Source organism: Anomalospiza imberbis, chromosome 26, assembly GCF_031753505.1.
Source record: "Anomalospiza imberbis isolate Cuckoo-Finch-1a 21T00152 chromosome 26, ASM3175350v1, whole genome shotgun sequence".
Taxonomy (NCBI): domain Eukaryota; kingdom Metazoa; phylum Chordata; class Aves; order Passeriformes; family Viduidae; genus Anomalospiza; species Anomalospiza imberbis.
Genome location: NC_089706.1, coordinates 3,848,140 through 3,862,227, shown reverse-complemented (window position 1 = coordinate 3,862,227; position 14,088 = coordinate 3,848,140). Strand labels below are relative to the sequence as shown.

Sequence of the window (14,088 nt, the reverse complement as noted above, 5' to 3'; positions counted from 1 at the left end):
GCTGCCCGACCCTGCCAGCCGCTCTGCAGGAATTGATTTGGAGTAAAAAGTCCAGGACAACGTTCGGTTCCCCACGAGCAGCCATGGATTTCATCTGGTGCAGAGGGAGTTGCAGAGCTGGAGGCATCGGCGGCGTTTTAAAACATGAGAGCTCTCTAATGAGATGTAGGAGGTGTATTTATTGCCACAAACTGCCGATAAATTAATAGAAAGAAAAAAGAAAAAATCAAGTGGTGTCTGTGATCTTCAGGCTCTGCACAACTCCCTGCCAGGAGGGGACAGCCGGGGGGGATTTGGGATCTTATCCCAGGGAACAGGGACAGGAGGAGAGGGAACGGCCTCAGGCTGTGCTGGGGAGGCTCAGGTTGGACACCAGCAGGAATTTCCTCATGGAAAGGGCTGGAAGGGGCTGCCCAGGGGGGTTTGGAGTGCCCATCCCTGGAGGTGGCACTGAGTGCTCAGGGTGGGGATCGGGCACAGCCTGGACTCGATGATCCCAGTGGGATTTTTCAATCCCGTAACTCTGTGAAAGCTGCAATTACTACAATACTCCTGTAATACTCCTACCCGTTCCACACTCCTCAATCTCCAGCTAGAAATCGGTCAGGAACACTCAAGCAAATGTACAAATCACAGCAGGAATGCCCAGCTGCCAGCGCACGTTAACCAGAAAACAGCCGAGAAGTTTAAGCACAAAAGAAACCCCACATTTCTGAGAACCCCTCGTGTGGAGGAGCCCGGGGGGCACCGTGGGGGGACCCCAGAGCCTGGCGGGGAGACCAAGACCCCCTGAGGAACCCGGCGTTTGGGAGACCGGGACCCCCTCAAGGAGCCGGTGTGGGGAGACAGAGACCCCCTCAAGGAGCTGGGGCCGGGGGGACCAGGACCCCCTCAAGGAGCTGGGGCCGGGGGGACCCGGACCCCCTCAAGGAGCTGGGGCCGGGGGTCTCCAACGCAGGCAAGGGGGACAGGGACCCCCTCAAGGAGTCGGGGCAGGGAGACCGGGACCCCTCAGGGAGCCAGTACTGGGGGGACAGGGACCCCCTCAAGGAGTCAGGGCAGGGAGACCGGGACCCCACAAGGAGCCAGTACTGGGGGGACAGGGACCCCCTCAAGGAGTCGGGGCAGGGGAGACCGGGACCCCTCAAGGAGTCGGGGCAGGGAGACCGGGACCCCTCACGGAGCCAGTTCTGGGGGGACAGGGACCCCCTCAAGGAGTCGGGGCAGGGAGACCGGGACCCCTCAAGGAGTCGGGGCAGGGGAGACCGAGACCCCCTCAAGGAGTCGGGGCAGGGAGACCGGGACCCCTCAGGGAGCCAGTTCTGGGGGGACAGGGACCCCCTCAAGGAGTCGGGGCAGGGGAGACCAAGACCCCCTCAAGGAGTCGGGGCAGGGGAGACCGAGACCCCCTCAAGGAGTCGGGGCAGGGAGACCGAGACCCCCTCAAGGAGTCGGGGCAGGGAGACCGGGACCCCCTCAAGGAGTCGGGGCAGGGGAGACCGAGACCCCCTCAAGGAGTCGGGGCAGGGGAGACCGAGACCCCCTCAAGGAGTCGGGGCAGGGAGACCGAGACCCCCTCAAGGAGTCGGGGCAGGGAGACCGGGACCCCTCAAGGAGTCGGGGCAGGGAGACCGGGACCCCCTCAAGGAGTCGGGGCAGGGAGACCGGGACCCCTCAGGGAGCCAGTACTGGGGGGACAGGGATCCCCTCAGGGACCTGGGGCAGGGGGACCGGGGCCCTTCAGGGAGCTGTGGGGTCCCCAAGGCGGGCGAGCGGGCCCAGGAGCCCTGAGGGCGGCGGGGCGGGGGTCGCGGAGGCTCGGCGCGGCCGGGCGCCGTTTCCAGCCGGACGGTTTATGGGCGCGGACGGCGCCATGGCGGCCGCCGCGGGCTGAGGGGACGGCGCGGGCTCGCCATGTTCGCCAGGGCGTTCCGCGTGAGGGCCAACACCAACATCAAGGGCTCGGACCGGTGAGTGCCGCGCCGGGACCCCGCAGGGACCCCCGCCGGGCCCGGGGGACGCGCGGGGCTCGGCCCCGGGGTCGGGGTCGCGGGCGGCGATGCCCCCGGGAGTAGCTGCTTTCACCCCCTGCTTGTGATACACTCCCGGCCTGAGCACGGAGTGTGCGTTTCGCTGGAAGGTGCTGCCGTAATTAAGCCAAGCTTAATTGAAATGTTATGCCGAGGCCTGCATGAGGCCTTCTGTGCTTATTTATAGCAGCGTTCAGTGTCAGTAAGTGAGCTGAAGAGGGGTTTTGGGTAAGGACATGGAGTGACAGGACTAGGGGGAATGGCTTTAAACTGCAGGAGGGTAAGTTTATATTGGATATGAGAAAGAAATTATTCCCTGTGAGGGTGGGGAGGTGCTGGCACAGGGTGCCCAGAGCAGCTATGGCTGCCCCTGGACCCCTGGCAGTGCCCAAGGCCAGGCTGGATGGGGCTTGGAGCCGCCTGGGACAGTGGAAGGTGTCCCTGCCCATGACAGGGGTGGGACTGAATGAGATTTAAAGTCTCTTTTAACCCGAACCATCTGTAATTCTCTAATTCTTTATGTTCCTGAGCAGCAATGCTGGGCTGACCTCCTGATTGTTCAGGTTCACTGGACACTGCTGTGAATGACCACAAACCCCCCTGTGCTGGTCACTGGGGTTTAAACTTCAATTAAAACTGGGGGACAGGGAAATCTGGCTGTCCCCTGCTCCAGCTGTGGGTGACAGGCTGGGCCCAGGTTGAAATCACAGCACAAAACAGGCACGGCACGGGCAGCAAACAGAAGCTGAAAGCAGATGTTTAAAGAAGATAGGAGCAGGGCAAGTATATTTGGCCTTTTGGTGATATTCTTACATCATTTGTAAACCCATACACAAATGCTTCAAATTATCTCCTGTGAAAAGGTGGGAATCTCAGGAACAGCCAGCAAAACAGAACAGCAGATGTAGGAATTAGTTTGAGGGATGGCCTAGACAGCTTTGTAACACATTTGGGATTTTGTCATTGCAGGAGGAAGCTACGGAGTGATGTGGCAGCAGCTTTTCCCACCCTGAGCACTGAACAACTGGCTGAGTTGGTTCCAAACAAGGAAGAGCTCAATGTCATCAAAATATACTCTCACAAAGGGGAGGCCATCACTGTTTACATGAACCACAGGAACCCAATACTGTTTGAAGCTGAGAAAGTTCTGTATCCAACAGGTAGGGGGAAGGGATTGGAGTAATCCTCCCTCTTTGCTTACCTTCCCAATTAATTTTTTTGGCGATGTTTTGATGTCACATTTCTTTATTATCCAATTAAGTGTTTTATTATCTAATTAAGTTTAATCTCCTTGATTATCCAATGAGAGTTTAGTCTTAAAGATGAAAAAAATCAGCATCTAGAAATGTTCTTAATGATGCATTTTTAAATTTACTTCTGTTTTGGGACAGTGTACACTCTGTGGGTCTACCCAGACCTTCTCCCTGCCTTTGCAACATGGCCCCCAGTGCTACAGAAACTTGCAGGAGGTGCAGGTAAGAGCACCAGAACTTTTTCCCTTTGCACTGCAAAAAGGAGTTGCCTTCAGGTGTTTTTCCTTCACAGTGGCAAAAATTTAGCTGAAACAAGTAGAAGGAATGAGTACTCAAAAATAATTTGTAGTGGTGGTGTCCTAGAAAGGAAATAAATTAGCTGTAAAAAGAGTTTGTGAAAGAAGGAAAGTAGGTGAAGCTGTTTAAATGCAGTAACCTGCTCCGTGTGGGAGGCTCAGATTGGGAAATCCCTTCTCAGGGTGATGAGCAGCCCTGAACTGGGACACAGAACTGCCCGAGCCGTTGGTCTGTCCCTTTTGAAAGTTCCTTTGCTGCCACCCTGCTTCTGTCAGTGCCCAGGTGAACAGCCTCGTCCTGTGGATAAGAAGGAAATTTATTTTGGAAGCTACAATGCAATCACTGTCAGCCAAACTGTGGATTGTCAGGTGGGGTTGGAGCTGAATTCCTGGGTTACTGGCTCTACCACCTCATTATGGATCAAGATTAACAGGAAAGGAGTCTGTGTTCTGGAACCTGCTTTGGATGCAGTTCAGACTCGGGAGAATCAGCCCATTATAAACTTTAAATTGCTGAGCTGCTCAAGCAGCAAAAGATTAAATTTGAGCTGCTGCAGCCTTGGTCTCTACCTGGAAGTGCTCACGTAAGAAGGGATGTCTTTTTTCCATGACACAGCACCTAAAGTGGAACTCGGGTCTCTCTGCTTTGTTTGCTTTTGGGGAAGATAAAGTGCTCGAGTGTGTAGCTGTGATAGACATCTGAGCAAGAGCCTCGCCGCTGACTTGTACCGACCCAGTTTCTGGGGAGAAAGACTTGCTAATGGGGAAGGACATTGATGAAAGAGGCCTGCGGGTCATTCATCGCCCCTGGCAACCAGGCTACCTCTGTGCAGGATCCAAAGATAAGGAGCTGGCCAGGAGCCAATGGCCACAAAGGCCTGGGGAGAGGTAGAGCCACTCCTCAGAAGGGAGAGGAAAGGCACCAGGCTGTCCAGTGCTGCAGACTGGAGCACTGGAGGAGATTCGGTTCCTAAAAGCAGCATGTTTTGGGATATCTCTTCCATATATTCAAATACCTGCTGTCTGCCCTGGTAATTTACATAATTTAATGCTGCTATGTGGTCACATTAAGGCCTTGATGTGGTTTCTGTCCCCAGCCATGTGGAGCTCGGGTGGCAGCTGCAGAGTTCATTCTAGACTTGATAAAAATACTTGTGGCAATGAACACGGGGAAGAATCTTGGCTTCTTCAGCCTCCACATTAAATCAGGGATGCTGGGAAAAATGTGAGTGAGATACCTGCAAAACCAAGCCGTGGAACAGCTCATGGAGACTGCAGAGAGCTGCAGTGAGGGAGAGCAGCTGCTCTTCCCATCCTTTGGCGATGACATCGTGCCACACCTGCAGCATGGAAAACTCTGCTTTGCTCACATCCCAGTCTGGTTATCCCAGGTGTGGGAAGCAGAAGCAAGCAGGGGTGTAGCTTCTGACCAAAACAGCAAGGAGAGAGAATTCCCTGAGAACTCCCAGGTGGCTGCAGCTGATGTGGCAGATTCGGGAGGGAATGGAGCAGCAGTGGCAACTTTGAGGCAATTCTCTCTCCAGGGTAAAAGCTGCTGGGATAATCTTCCCTTGGGCAGGGTAAATAGGTAATTCCTGAAACTTCTCCTTGTTCCTTTCCCTTTCCATGCCATGAATGAAGAGCCGTGCTGGAAGCTCGTTAAAAACAGTCCCTCAGGTCTGACAGGGCTGAGCAAGCTTCACTCTGCAGTTTTTTGGGATGTGCCCAGCAGCCTGATGGATTGGATCCCGCACTCCACGGGGGGAAAGCGGCGCTTTGGGAGGAGAAATAGAGAATCCTGTTCTCCCTGGCGTGTGCTCAGCTCGTGTTTTTGCTGAGTAACGGGAGGGGGGCGAGGGGGGGAGGAGGCGGTGCCTGAGCGTTTCATTGAGAACGGGATGCGCTTCATTCTTCCCGCAGACCTGATGCTGCCAGGAGTTGTGGTGCCACCTTCTGGCCTCCCTCAAGTGCAACGGGGCACGCTCTGTGCTGTCACCCTGCTGGGAAACAGGTACAGAGGATTCTCCAATCCACAGCCTGTCCACAAACTAAAACTGAAGTGAAGGGTTAGGAGGAAATCAAGGCACAAATGTTGTTGTGCAATTGATGCACTGGGAACCTCAGCAGTGGAAGATAGAGCAGGAAAAAAACCTTAATTTTTTGGGTTAGGATATGTTTGAGCTGAGGTGGGAAGCTTTATAAATTGGTTCTTTTGGACCAATTTGGACCAATGTTTTTAACAAAATATTGTATTCTGCACGATTTTCTTTGTGTCTGTGTGGATAATCTGAGTGAGGGAGTTCTTAGGCCATTGGTTTTCTCTCACTGCTGGTCTCTTCTGGCAGTGCATATGCTTCTTGTAATTTATTAAAAGCAAGAATGTGTCACTGCACAACCTTCCCTTCATCCAGGCTGCACTTATCCTCGGGATTCTTTGGAAAACCTTACATACCAGAAGGATAACCAGAAAATATGTAGATGCTTGAAAAAACCCCACTTGGTAAAGAACAGGGACGTTGTAAAACAAATTCAGTCTAACACATTAGCACAGCCTGTGTGCAGTAGCATGTTTGTGTTGTCCTGTTCCAACATTCCCTTCTTTTCCCAGAGCTCCTGTGGCAGTTGGAGTTGCCACCATGTCCACGGAGGAGATGCTGGCTGCTGGAATGAAAGGGAAGGGCTTTGCTGTGCTGCACACTCACCTGGATCACCTCTGGTGGGTAACTGCCAGGCCTTGGGGAAAATGTGCAACAGGTCTCATGTGTTTACTGAAATCCAAATCTGTGCCCCACCAGGATTAATCTGTCAGACCAGCTTAGTGAATTATTTGGGTACAGCTTAGATAGGGCCTTTATTTAGAATTTATGGAGGAAGATGAGTTCAAAGTAAACTTTACAGTTCAGAGACTGCAGAGAAAGACTCATGCAGGTGCCAGTGCTGTTATTCAGGGTGACATCTGTTCACTGTCCTGTGGTTCAAAGCAGCAGAAGGAAAGCTGTGTTCTGCTTTCTCTTCCTTTTGTAGGGAATATGGTGACAAATCTTCTCCTCCTACCTTAGCTCCCTTGGTAACAGATTCTGCTGCAATGGAGGGTGCTGGAGACAAGGAGGAGCTGCAGGGGAAGAAGCCTGGCAGCAGCTGCTCCCCTGAGCCAGAGCAGCACATGGACATCAGGGATTTGAGCCTGAGGGACAGAGACACTTGTGCAGAGCTGCTGGGGAAGGAGGAGCTCCATGAGAACAGAGCTGCAGAGCCAGCTGAGGATGGCAGCACAGAGGACCAGCAGGAGGCTGAGGACAGCAGGACCCCACAAGGTATTTTTGGATCCCAGTGAAACCAAACCATGCCCCTTTGGTTTGCTAAAGCCCACAGACAACTCACTGCCTACCTGTCCTTTTTTCTCCCTGCAGAGCAAATGGATGCATTGTTTAATCAGTGCTTTTTCCATGCCTTAAAATGCAAAGTAAAGAAGTCAGATCTCCCTCTGCTCACCAGCACATTTCTAGGCAGCCACATGGTCTCCTGCTGGTACGTGGGAAGGAGATGGAATTGGGATTTGCATGCTGGGATTTGGTCTTTAAAATGTGGAGATTGTGTGGGATATTTAGGAAGAAGGTTGTGAGTGAAAAATAAAATCCAGTTCTTAAATAAGGTTATGCTCTTTTCTGCCATCAAGTACTGTGATCAAATACAATCCTTATATTAAATACTTGGGTGTAAGGATTGTCCAGATCTGGATTTGCACTTGGGGGCCAACTGGACTTGGCTGACATTGGTTTCACCATGGTTTAGTCACCTGAGTGGCTTATTGCCTGCCCACAAGAACATCAGCACTAATTACACTCATCACATTCTATTTATCATCTTCTTTGGAGTAATTATTTCTCTGTGTGATTTGTATTCCTGCTGTTAAGAAACTTCTAGCATAAGTAGCAAGACTTAAGAAGAAATGAAGGGTGACTTATAACTAAAGAACTTTTTAAAAAATCCATTTATAGCCCTGCTGGAAAACAACTGGACATAAAGAAATCAAGCTATAAGAAGGTGAGATTTTTCTGTTTGTTTGGGTGGGTTTTTTTAAATTAATTTTAATAAGTAACAGAAGAAGAGAAGAAGTTTAATACACAAGAGCAGGAGTTTAAAATGCTTGAGTCCACATTTTTGATTGTTGCTTCCTTCAGTTCTCTAAATTCCTGCAATGCATGCAGCACCAGAGGATCTTACAAGTGAAGGAGCTGAGCAGAGGTGTGGAGAGCATCGTGGACGTGGACTGGAAACACCCAGAGTACGTAGAATATCAGAGTCTTTAAAAGAGTTGGGAGTCTCTGAATGAAGGGAGTGGAATATGCTGCCTCCAGCTCTGTTTCCATCCCTTCTACTCACACCAAACAATTCTTGTGGCAGCATTAAAGCATTTGCAGTGCCTGAAGGATTTTCTTCAGCCTCTACTGGCCAAGACAGCAAAAGTGAAGACAGAGAACAAGTGTACCATGCTCCTGAAATCATTCCACTCTATGGGGTCTCCACAAAAATGATCCCACTCTTTCAGGAATCTGGACACAGGTAAGCACAAAAAACAAAAAACTAAGAGACCAACAAAACTGTAGTTGTTGTTTCTCTCTTAATGCCAGAACCCAGCACCCAAATACTGGAGTTAAAAATTCTTTGAGTTAAAATTTTTAACTTGAGTTAAATACTCTCTTTGTCTTCAGAAAAGGCAGCATTCTCTCAAGCAGTGAGGTGAGAAACATCATCATTAACTACGTGAAGAGTAATGAGTTGGTTGATGAAACAAACAAAAAGTGAGTACAATTGGATGTTTTCCTCCCCTGCTTCCACAGGAGAGGCTGAAATTAGAGGAATAAGTGACCTGGTTTGCTCCTTCTGTGTGCTTTTGTTTTGCAGCTTTGTAAAGGTGAATGCCATTCTGTGTGACTGCCTGTTGGATAAATCAGAACAGGATGAGATCTCACACCTTAAATGGGATGAACTCTTGAGCAGGTGATTGTTCTCTCAATATCCCTTTCCCAGAACTGCACAGATTTATTGCCTGCAACTCAAACCCCGTGGTGGGAGCTGCCCGAGTTGTAATTTCCTGGAGATAAATGGGAACAGGATGAGATTTCACACCTTAAATGGGACAACCTTTTGAGCAGGTGCTTGTTCTCAATATCCCTTCCCAGAATGACACAGATTCTTGCTTTGCCCAGGTGCCTGGAACGACTGCAGCCCTTACACCAGGTGACATTTTCTGGACAAGAACCCGTGGTGAGGAAAGGAAACATTGAACCCATCGACATCAGCATAGCACAGAGATCATCAAACAAGAAGGTGAAAAATGACAATTAAATGAGGGGGTTGAGCAGATGAGATCCCAGATCCTGAGGGCAGCTATGGCAATCATTATTAACCCCTCAGCAGTGATGTTTCCAATCATTATTAACCCTTCAGCAGTGATGTTTCCAATCATTATTAACCCTTCAGCAGTGATGTTTCCAATCATTATTAACCCTCAGCAGTGATGTTCCCAATCATTATTAACCCTCAGCAGTGATGTTTCCAATCATTATTAACCCTCAGCAGTGATGTTTCCAATCATGATTAACCCCTCAGCAGTGATGTTTCCAATCATGATTAACCCTCAGCAGTGATGTTTCCAATCATTATTAGCCCCTCAGCAGTGATGTTTCCAATCATTATTTAACCCCTCAGCAGTGATGTTTCCAATCATGATTAACCCCTCAGCAGTGATGTTTCCAATCATGATTAACCCTCAGCAGTGATGTTTCCAATCATTATTAACCCCTCAGCAGTGATGTTTCGAATCATTATTTAACCCCTCAGCAGTGATGTTTCCAATCATTATTTAACCCCTCAGCAGTGATGTTCCCAATCATTATTAACCCTTCAGAGTGATGTTCCCAATCATTATTAACCCTCAGCAGTGATGTTTCAAATCATTATTGACCTTCAGCACTGATGTTCCCTATCATTATTGACCCCTCAGCAGTGATGTTTCCAATGATTATTAACCCTCAGCAGTGATGTTTCCCATCATTAATAATATTCAGCACTGATGTTTCCAATCATTATTAACCCTGTAGCAGTGATGTTTCCAATCATTATTAACCCCTCAGCAGTGATGTTTCCAATCATTATTTAACCCCTCAGCAGTGATGTTCCCAATCATTATTAACCCTTCAGCAGTGATGTTCCCAATCATTATTAACCCTCAGCAGTGATGTTTCCAATCATGATTAACCCTCAGCAGTGATGTTCCCAATCATTATTAACCCACAGCAGTGATGTTTCCAATCATTATTAACCCTTCAGAGTGATGTTCCCAATCATTATTAACCCTCAGCAGTGATATTTCCAATCATTATTAACCCTCAGCAGTGATGTTTCCAATCATTATTAACCCTCAGCAGTGATGTTTCCAATCATTATTAACCCTTCAGCAGTGATGTTCCCAATCATGATTAACCCCTCAGCAGTGATGTTCCCAATCATTATTAACCCTCAGCAGTGATGTTTCAAATCATTATTGACCTTCAGCAGTGATGTTCCCAATCATTATTGACCCCTCAGCAGTGATGTTTCCAATCATTATTAACCCTTCAGCAGTTATGTTCCCAATCATTATTAACCCTTCAGCAGTGATGTTTCAAATCATTACTGACCTTCAGCACTGATGTTCCCAATCATTATTAACCCTCAGCAGTGATGTTTCCAATCATGATTAACCCTTTAGCAGTGATGTTTCCAATCCTTATATAACCCCATCAGCAGTGATGTTTCCAACACTATTTAACCCCTCAGCAGGGATGTTTCCAATCACTATTAAACTCCACAGGTGACAATTATCAAGAACCTTGAGCTGTATGGTCTGGACCCACAGTGTGTGGCCAACACTCTCCAACAGAAGGTCCAAGCCAGTGCCACCATCAGCCCAGCACCAGGAACAAAAGACAGAGTCCAGGTCCAGATCCAAGGCAACCAAATCCATCATCTGGCCAAGATGCTGCTCGGTAAGAAGATTCTGGAACTGGGCTGGTTGCAGCAAAACTGAGATTTTAATTCTTATTTAACTCTTCCTTACCTGAAGTGAGCTCTTGGTTGTGTTGCAGAAGAGTATCAGCTACCTCGGAAATACATCCAAGGTCTGGACAAGGCTCCAAAGCTTGGCCGCAAGAAGTAGGAGAAAAAACTTCTGTAAGGGTTGTTCAGCTCTCATTATTTATAAGTGTTTGCTGCCAGCAAATCAAGGATCATGCACAGGCCCTGCTCATTCCAGAATGAGTCCTGGATGTTTACAAGGTCTGGAATTCACCCAAATAATAATATTGCTCCAGGTGTTCATTTTTCATAAAAATAAAAAGCTCAATAAACCCCTTGGCATTATCCTTTTGTGGTTTTTTAATGGAATTTGATACTGAAGCACTGGATGCTACAGTGGCTTTTGGGTAGTTTAACATTCTTGCTTTGCATCTTTGATCATGGATGTGGAATAAACCTCCACTGAAATTTGAGAAAAATACATTCCAACACAATCCTGGGACAGTGCAGTGTGTTCTGCCATTGAGTAAAACCCACCCTGGCTTAGATTTTATCCTTTTAAACATTTCCAGGTATTGAAATCAGACATTTCAGCACTGAGAATGAACGGTATTAGCTGGACTTCTGTAGTTCATATTATTTTTTTAATATAAAAATACATTTTAATGTATGACATGAGCTGTAATTTACCACAGGTAACAGTTCTGTCAGCCCCAGCTAAAAGATTAAATTAATGGAACACTCTGGTCAGGTCTTACAGGGGTGGATGTTCTTTAGCTCTTTAACAGTAGGTTAGGAAATTTCATTTCACTTCTAGGAAGGATTCCTGTATTTCCCTTTAGACAAAATCCATTGAAGTTCCATAGGAGGGCACCAGAAAAAGAAGGTCAAGAGATTTCTTTAATTACTGACAGTTTTATTATCATTGTCTCTTACACTGTCTGCATATGAACAAATAGTTCCAGAACCTTCAAAAAAAGCTGAGAGTGAGACATTTTGTAAAAATGCCATAGAATCACTAGGGAGTAATAAAAATAAATTACAGCATTGCAAAAATGCATTTCACTTTGCCATAGAAGCTCTACTAATCCATCCTATACACATTATTTTACAGGTTTTACAGTAGCCATGGAAAATAAACTCACACGACCTAGGCGAGACAATTGCTAACCAAAGGCACTGCCAACAGGATTTGCGATTAAAGAAGGGGCAAATACTTCTAAAAACAGCTCAACTGACCCATGAGAATTTGAGTTTCAGCACTCACCAACTCTTCAAATGCCCCTCATATTGAAAAAAAAAAAAAAAAATAACGAGCCCTGCTGGTGGCAGGAGGTTTTCAGCAGCATCCACAGTGATTGCATACGAAGCCATGCCTTCTACAAACTGTCAAAGACATGCTGGGGCCAGGAAGGGAGAGGGGACACTCACCAAAACAAAACAAACAAACAAACAAACAAAAAAAAATAAAAGGAAACCTGCACAACTTTTAGCCAGAAAGAAAAGGGATTTCAAACCAAGCGTGTGGCTCTTCCCTCTGAGAGCCACCGGCAGTTTTTACAGCGCTCTTCCCCACGGTGGAACTGAAGTATTTATACGGTGCAGTCAAGGCTCAAAGCACCAGATAAACGGCATTTAAATGACTCCACAAGTGAATAGTGAAGTGCTAAGTCTGCTTGTAGCTGGACAAACAGCCCCAGAGCATGACAAGGGCTGCTCTGTGGCTGCCAGCCGTTGTTAAAGGTCGTTGGGTGTAGAGTACAGTACAGCTGGAGGCTCTTCTGCACCAGAGCCCTGCGAGCAAACCCTCACTGCTGACCAGAACAGGAGCTGCCACTGAGCTTGGCAGAAAGTGGCTTTCACACCAACCAAGGGCTCCAAGTGATGCAGTTACTCTCATAAGGTTTAGAAACAAACATACTCAAAATCTGGAAAAAAAAAAAAAAATCCCAAGCAGTCACCTTCCAGAAAGAAACAAACCAGTTCCTCATCCCTCCCCGGACACAAGGGCCTCGTCACACCAGTGCTGCGGGGACAGGAGGGACAAGGCTTCTGCACAGCTTCCTCCTTAGCCCAAATGCAAAGTTTTCACACTTAAGGGAAAAAAAAAGGCACTGAGGTAAATTTGAGACTCCCCCTCGTTCCCTAACAACCCGCTGCCTCCCCTCCCAGGGGCTCAGGTGGGATCCCAGCAGCCACAGTGAGCTCCAAGGGCCAGCTGTTCATGGAGCCCACACAAACCCCGGGCCCTGCTCCATCCCAATCCAGCAGTGACATCCCCTGTTCCTGGGCTGTGAACAGAGGGAGGGCTGGCCCTGGCTGTGTGCAGCGTGCTCGGCACGGAGCACTGAGGGTAAACATGGGGCCCATCCTCTCCCCCGGGATCCCTGGAGCATTCCCAGCCCGGCAGAGATCCCTGCACATCCTCAGCACCACGGAGCGAGGGCAGGGAGCCAGCCTGCAGCTCGAGGACATTGCTGAGGGATGCTCAGCATGGCATGGTGGGAGCCCTGAGACAGGCAGAGAAGAGACTTGCTGTCCTCTCCTGGCTCCACGGAGAGAGCAAATCCTGGGAAGCTTCCTGGATGTGCAGGAGAGCACCAGTTGAGAGTGGGGAGGGAGAACAGAGCACAGGGACAGCAGGGCTGGGACAGCACTGCGAGGAGCAGGAGCAGGAGGAAGCGCAGGTGAGGTGAGCAGGAAGCATCCAAGGACAGTAATTCCCTTACTTGGTGCCACCTCCACACCCCAGCCCTGGATGGGGCTCCTCTCCCTCAAGGCCAGGCGAGTTCACAGCTCAAAATCTGATTTGTGAAGGGGTTTTGAGCTTTCCTGCATTCCTCTGATGGATATGTATTGCTAATCCTTCAACAATGAATCCTCAGCCTGTGCCCCAACCATCACCTTTACACTTTTCAAACAGAATTTCTGGAAACATAGGTCCCAATTCCTACAGAGTAGAGAACTGGTGGAACACTGGCTAACTTGGCTAAGCATCAGGGACAGTTACTGTAATTCAGCTCTTTCCAAAATTAGAAGTCAAATAGAATCAAAATGAACGATTTTCCTGGGAATTACTATTACCAAGTTGCAATAATATTTACTAACAGACTGTTGGGGCGTTGCAGCTGCCTTGGTGTCCTAACCTGGCATTTCCCTGGCTGCCTGAGCCCTGAACAAGTCCAGGGCTTGGCTAGAGCTGCAACACCCACGTGGTTTGGTGCAACAACCTCCTCCCCTTTTCCTGCTGTTTCCTGTGCTCCTTACAGAACCAGAACCAGGCCACGAGGGCACTGTGAGCCACAGCACCTCCAAACAGGAACAAGCAGCTCCCTGGGAGGAGCAGGAACAGCAAGAGCTGCCCTGCTCCAAACTTCAGCCAGCAGATGGGTCCTGTCGGGTGTCACACCAAGAGTTTTCCACGCAGCCTCTCCAGCGGATGGCACGGCT

The 14,088-nt window shown here is 48.7% G+C and overlaps 1 protein-coding gene across 1 annotated transcript; it reads left to right on the top strand.

The window, feature by feature from the left end:
- The first annotated feature begins 1,811 nt into the window (after positions 1-1,811).
- On the top strand, positions 1,812-12,079 carry EIF2D (eukaryotic translation initiation factor 2D). The gene is made up of 15 exons (XM_068173251.1): positions 1,812-1,970; positions 3,000-3,190; positions 3,422-3,505; positions 5,500-5,590; positions 6,188-6,295; positions 6,604-6,893; positions 6,990-7,107; positions 7,578-7,623; positions 7,761-7,864; positions 7,984-8,142; positions 8,292-8,381; positions 8,485-8,580; positions 8,790-8,910; positions 10,436-10,610; positions 10,710-12,079. Exons 1-15 carry the CDS (start codon positions 1,915-1,917, stop codon positions 10,778-10,780), a joined length of 1,800 nt encoding a protein of 599 aa, XP_068029352.1. The 5' UTR covers positions 1,812-1,914; the 3' UTR covers positions 10,781-12,079.
- Positions 12,080-14,088: the final 2,009 nt, after the last annotated feature.

Bases quoted from the DNA above. Each gene is read 5' to 3' on its own strand.
- EIF2D (XM_068173251.1), top strand. From the start codon at position 1,915: ATGTTCGCCAGGGCGTTCCGCGTGAGGGCCAACACCAACATCAAGGGC. The intron at 5,591-6,187 runs GTACAGAGGATT...TTCTTTTCCCAG, and splicing joins GTCACCCTGCTGGGAAACAG to AGCTCCTGTGGCAGTTGGAG. The intron at 7,108-7,577 runs GTACGTGGGAAG...ATCCATTTATAG, and splicing joins AGCCACATGGTCTCCTGCTG to CCCTGCTGGAAAACAACTGG.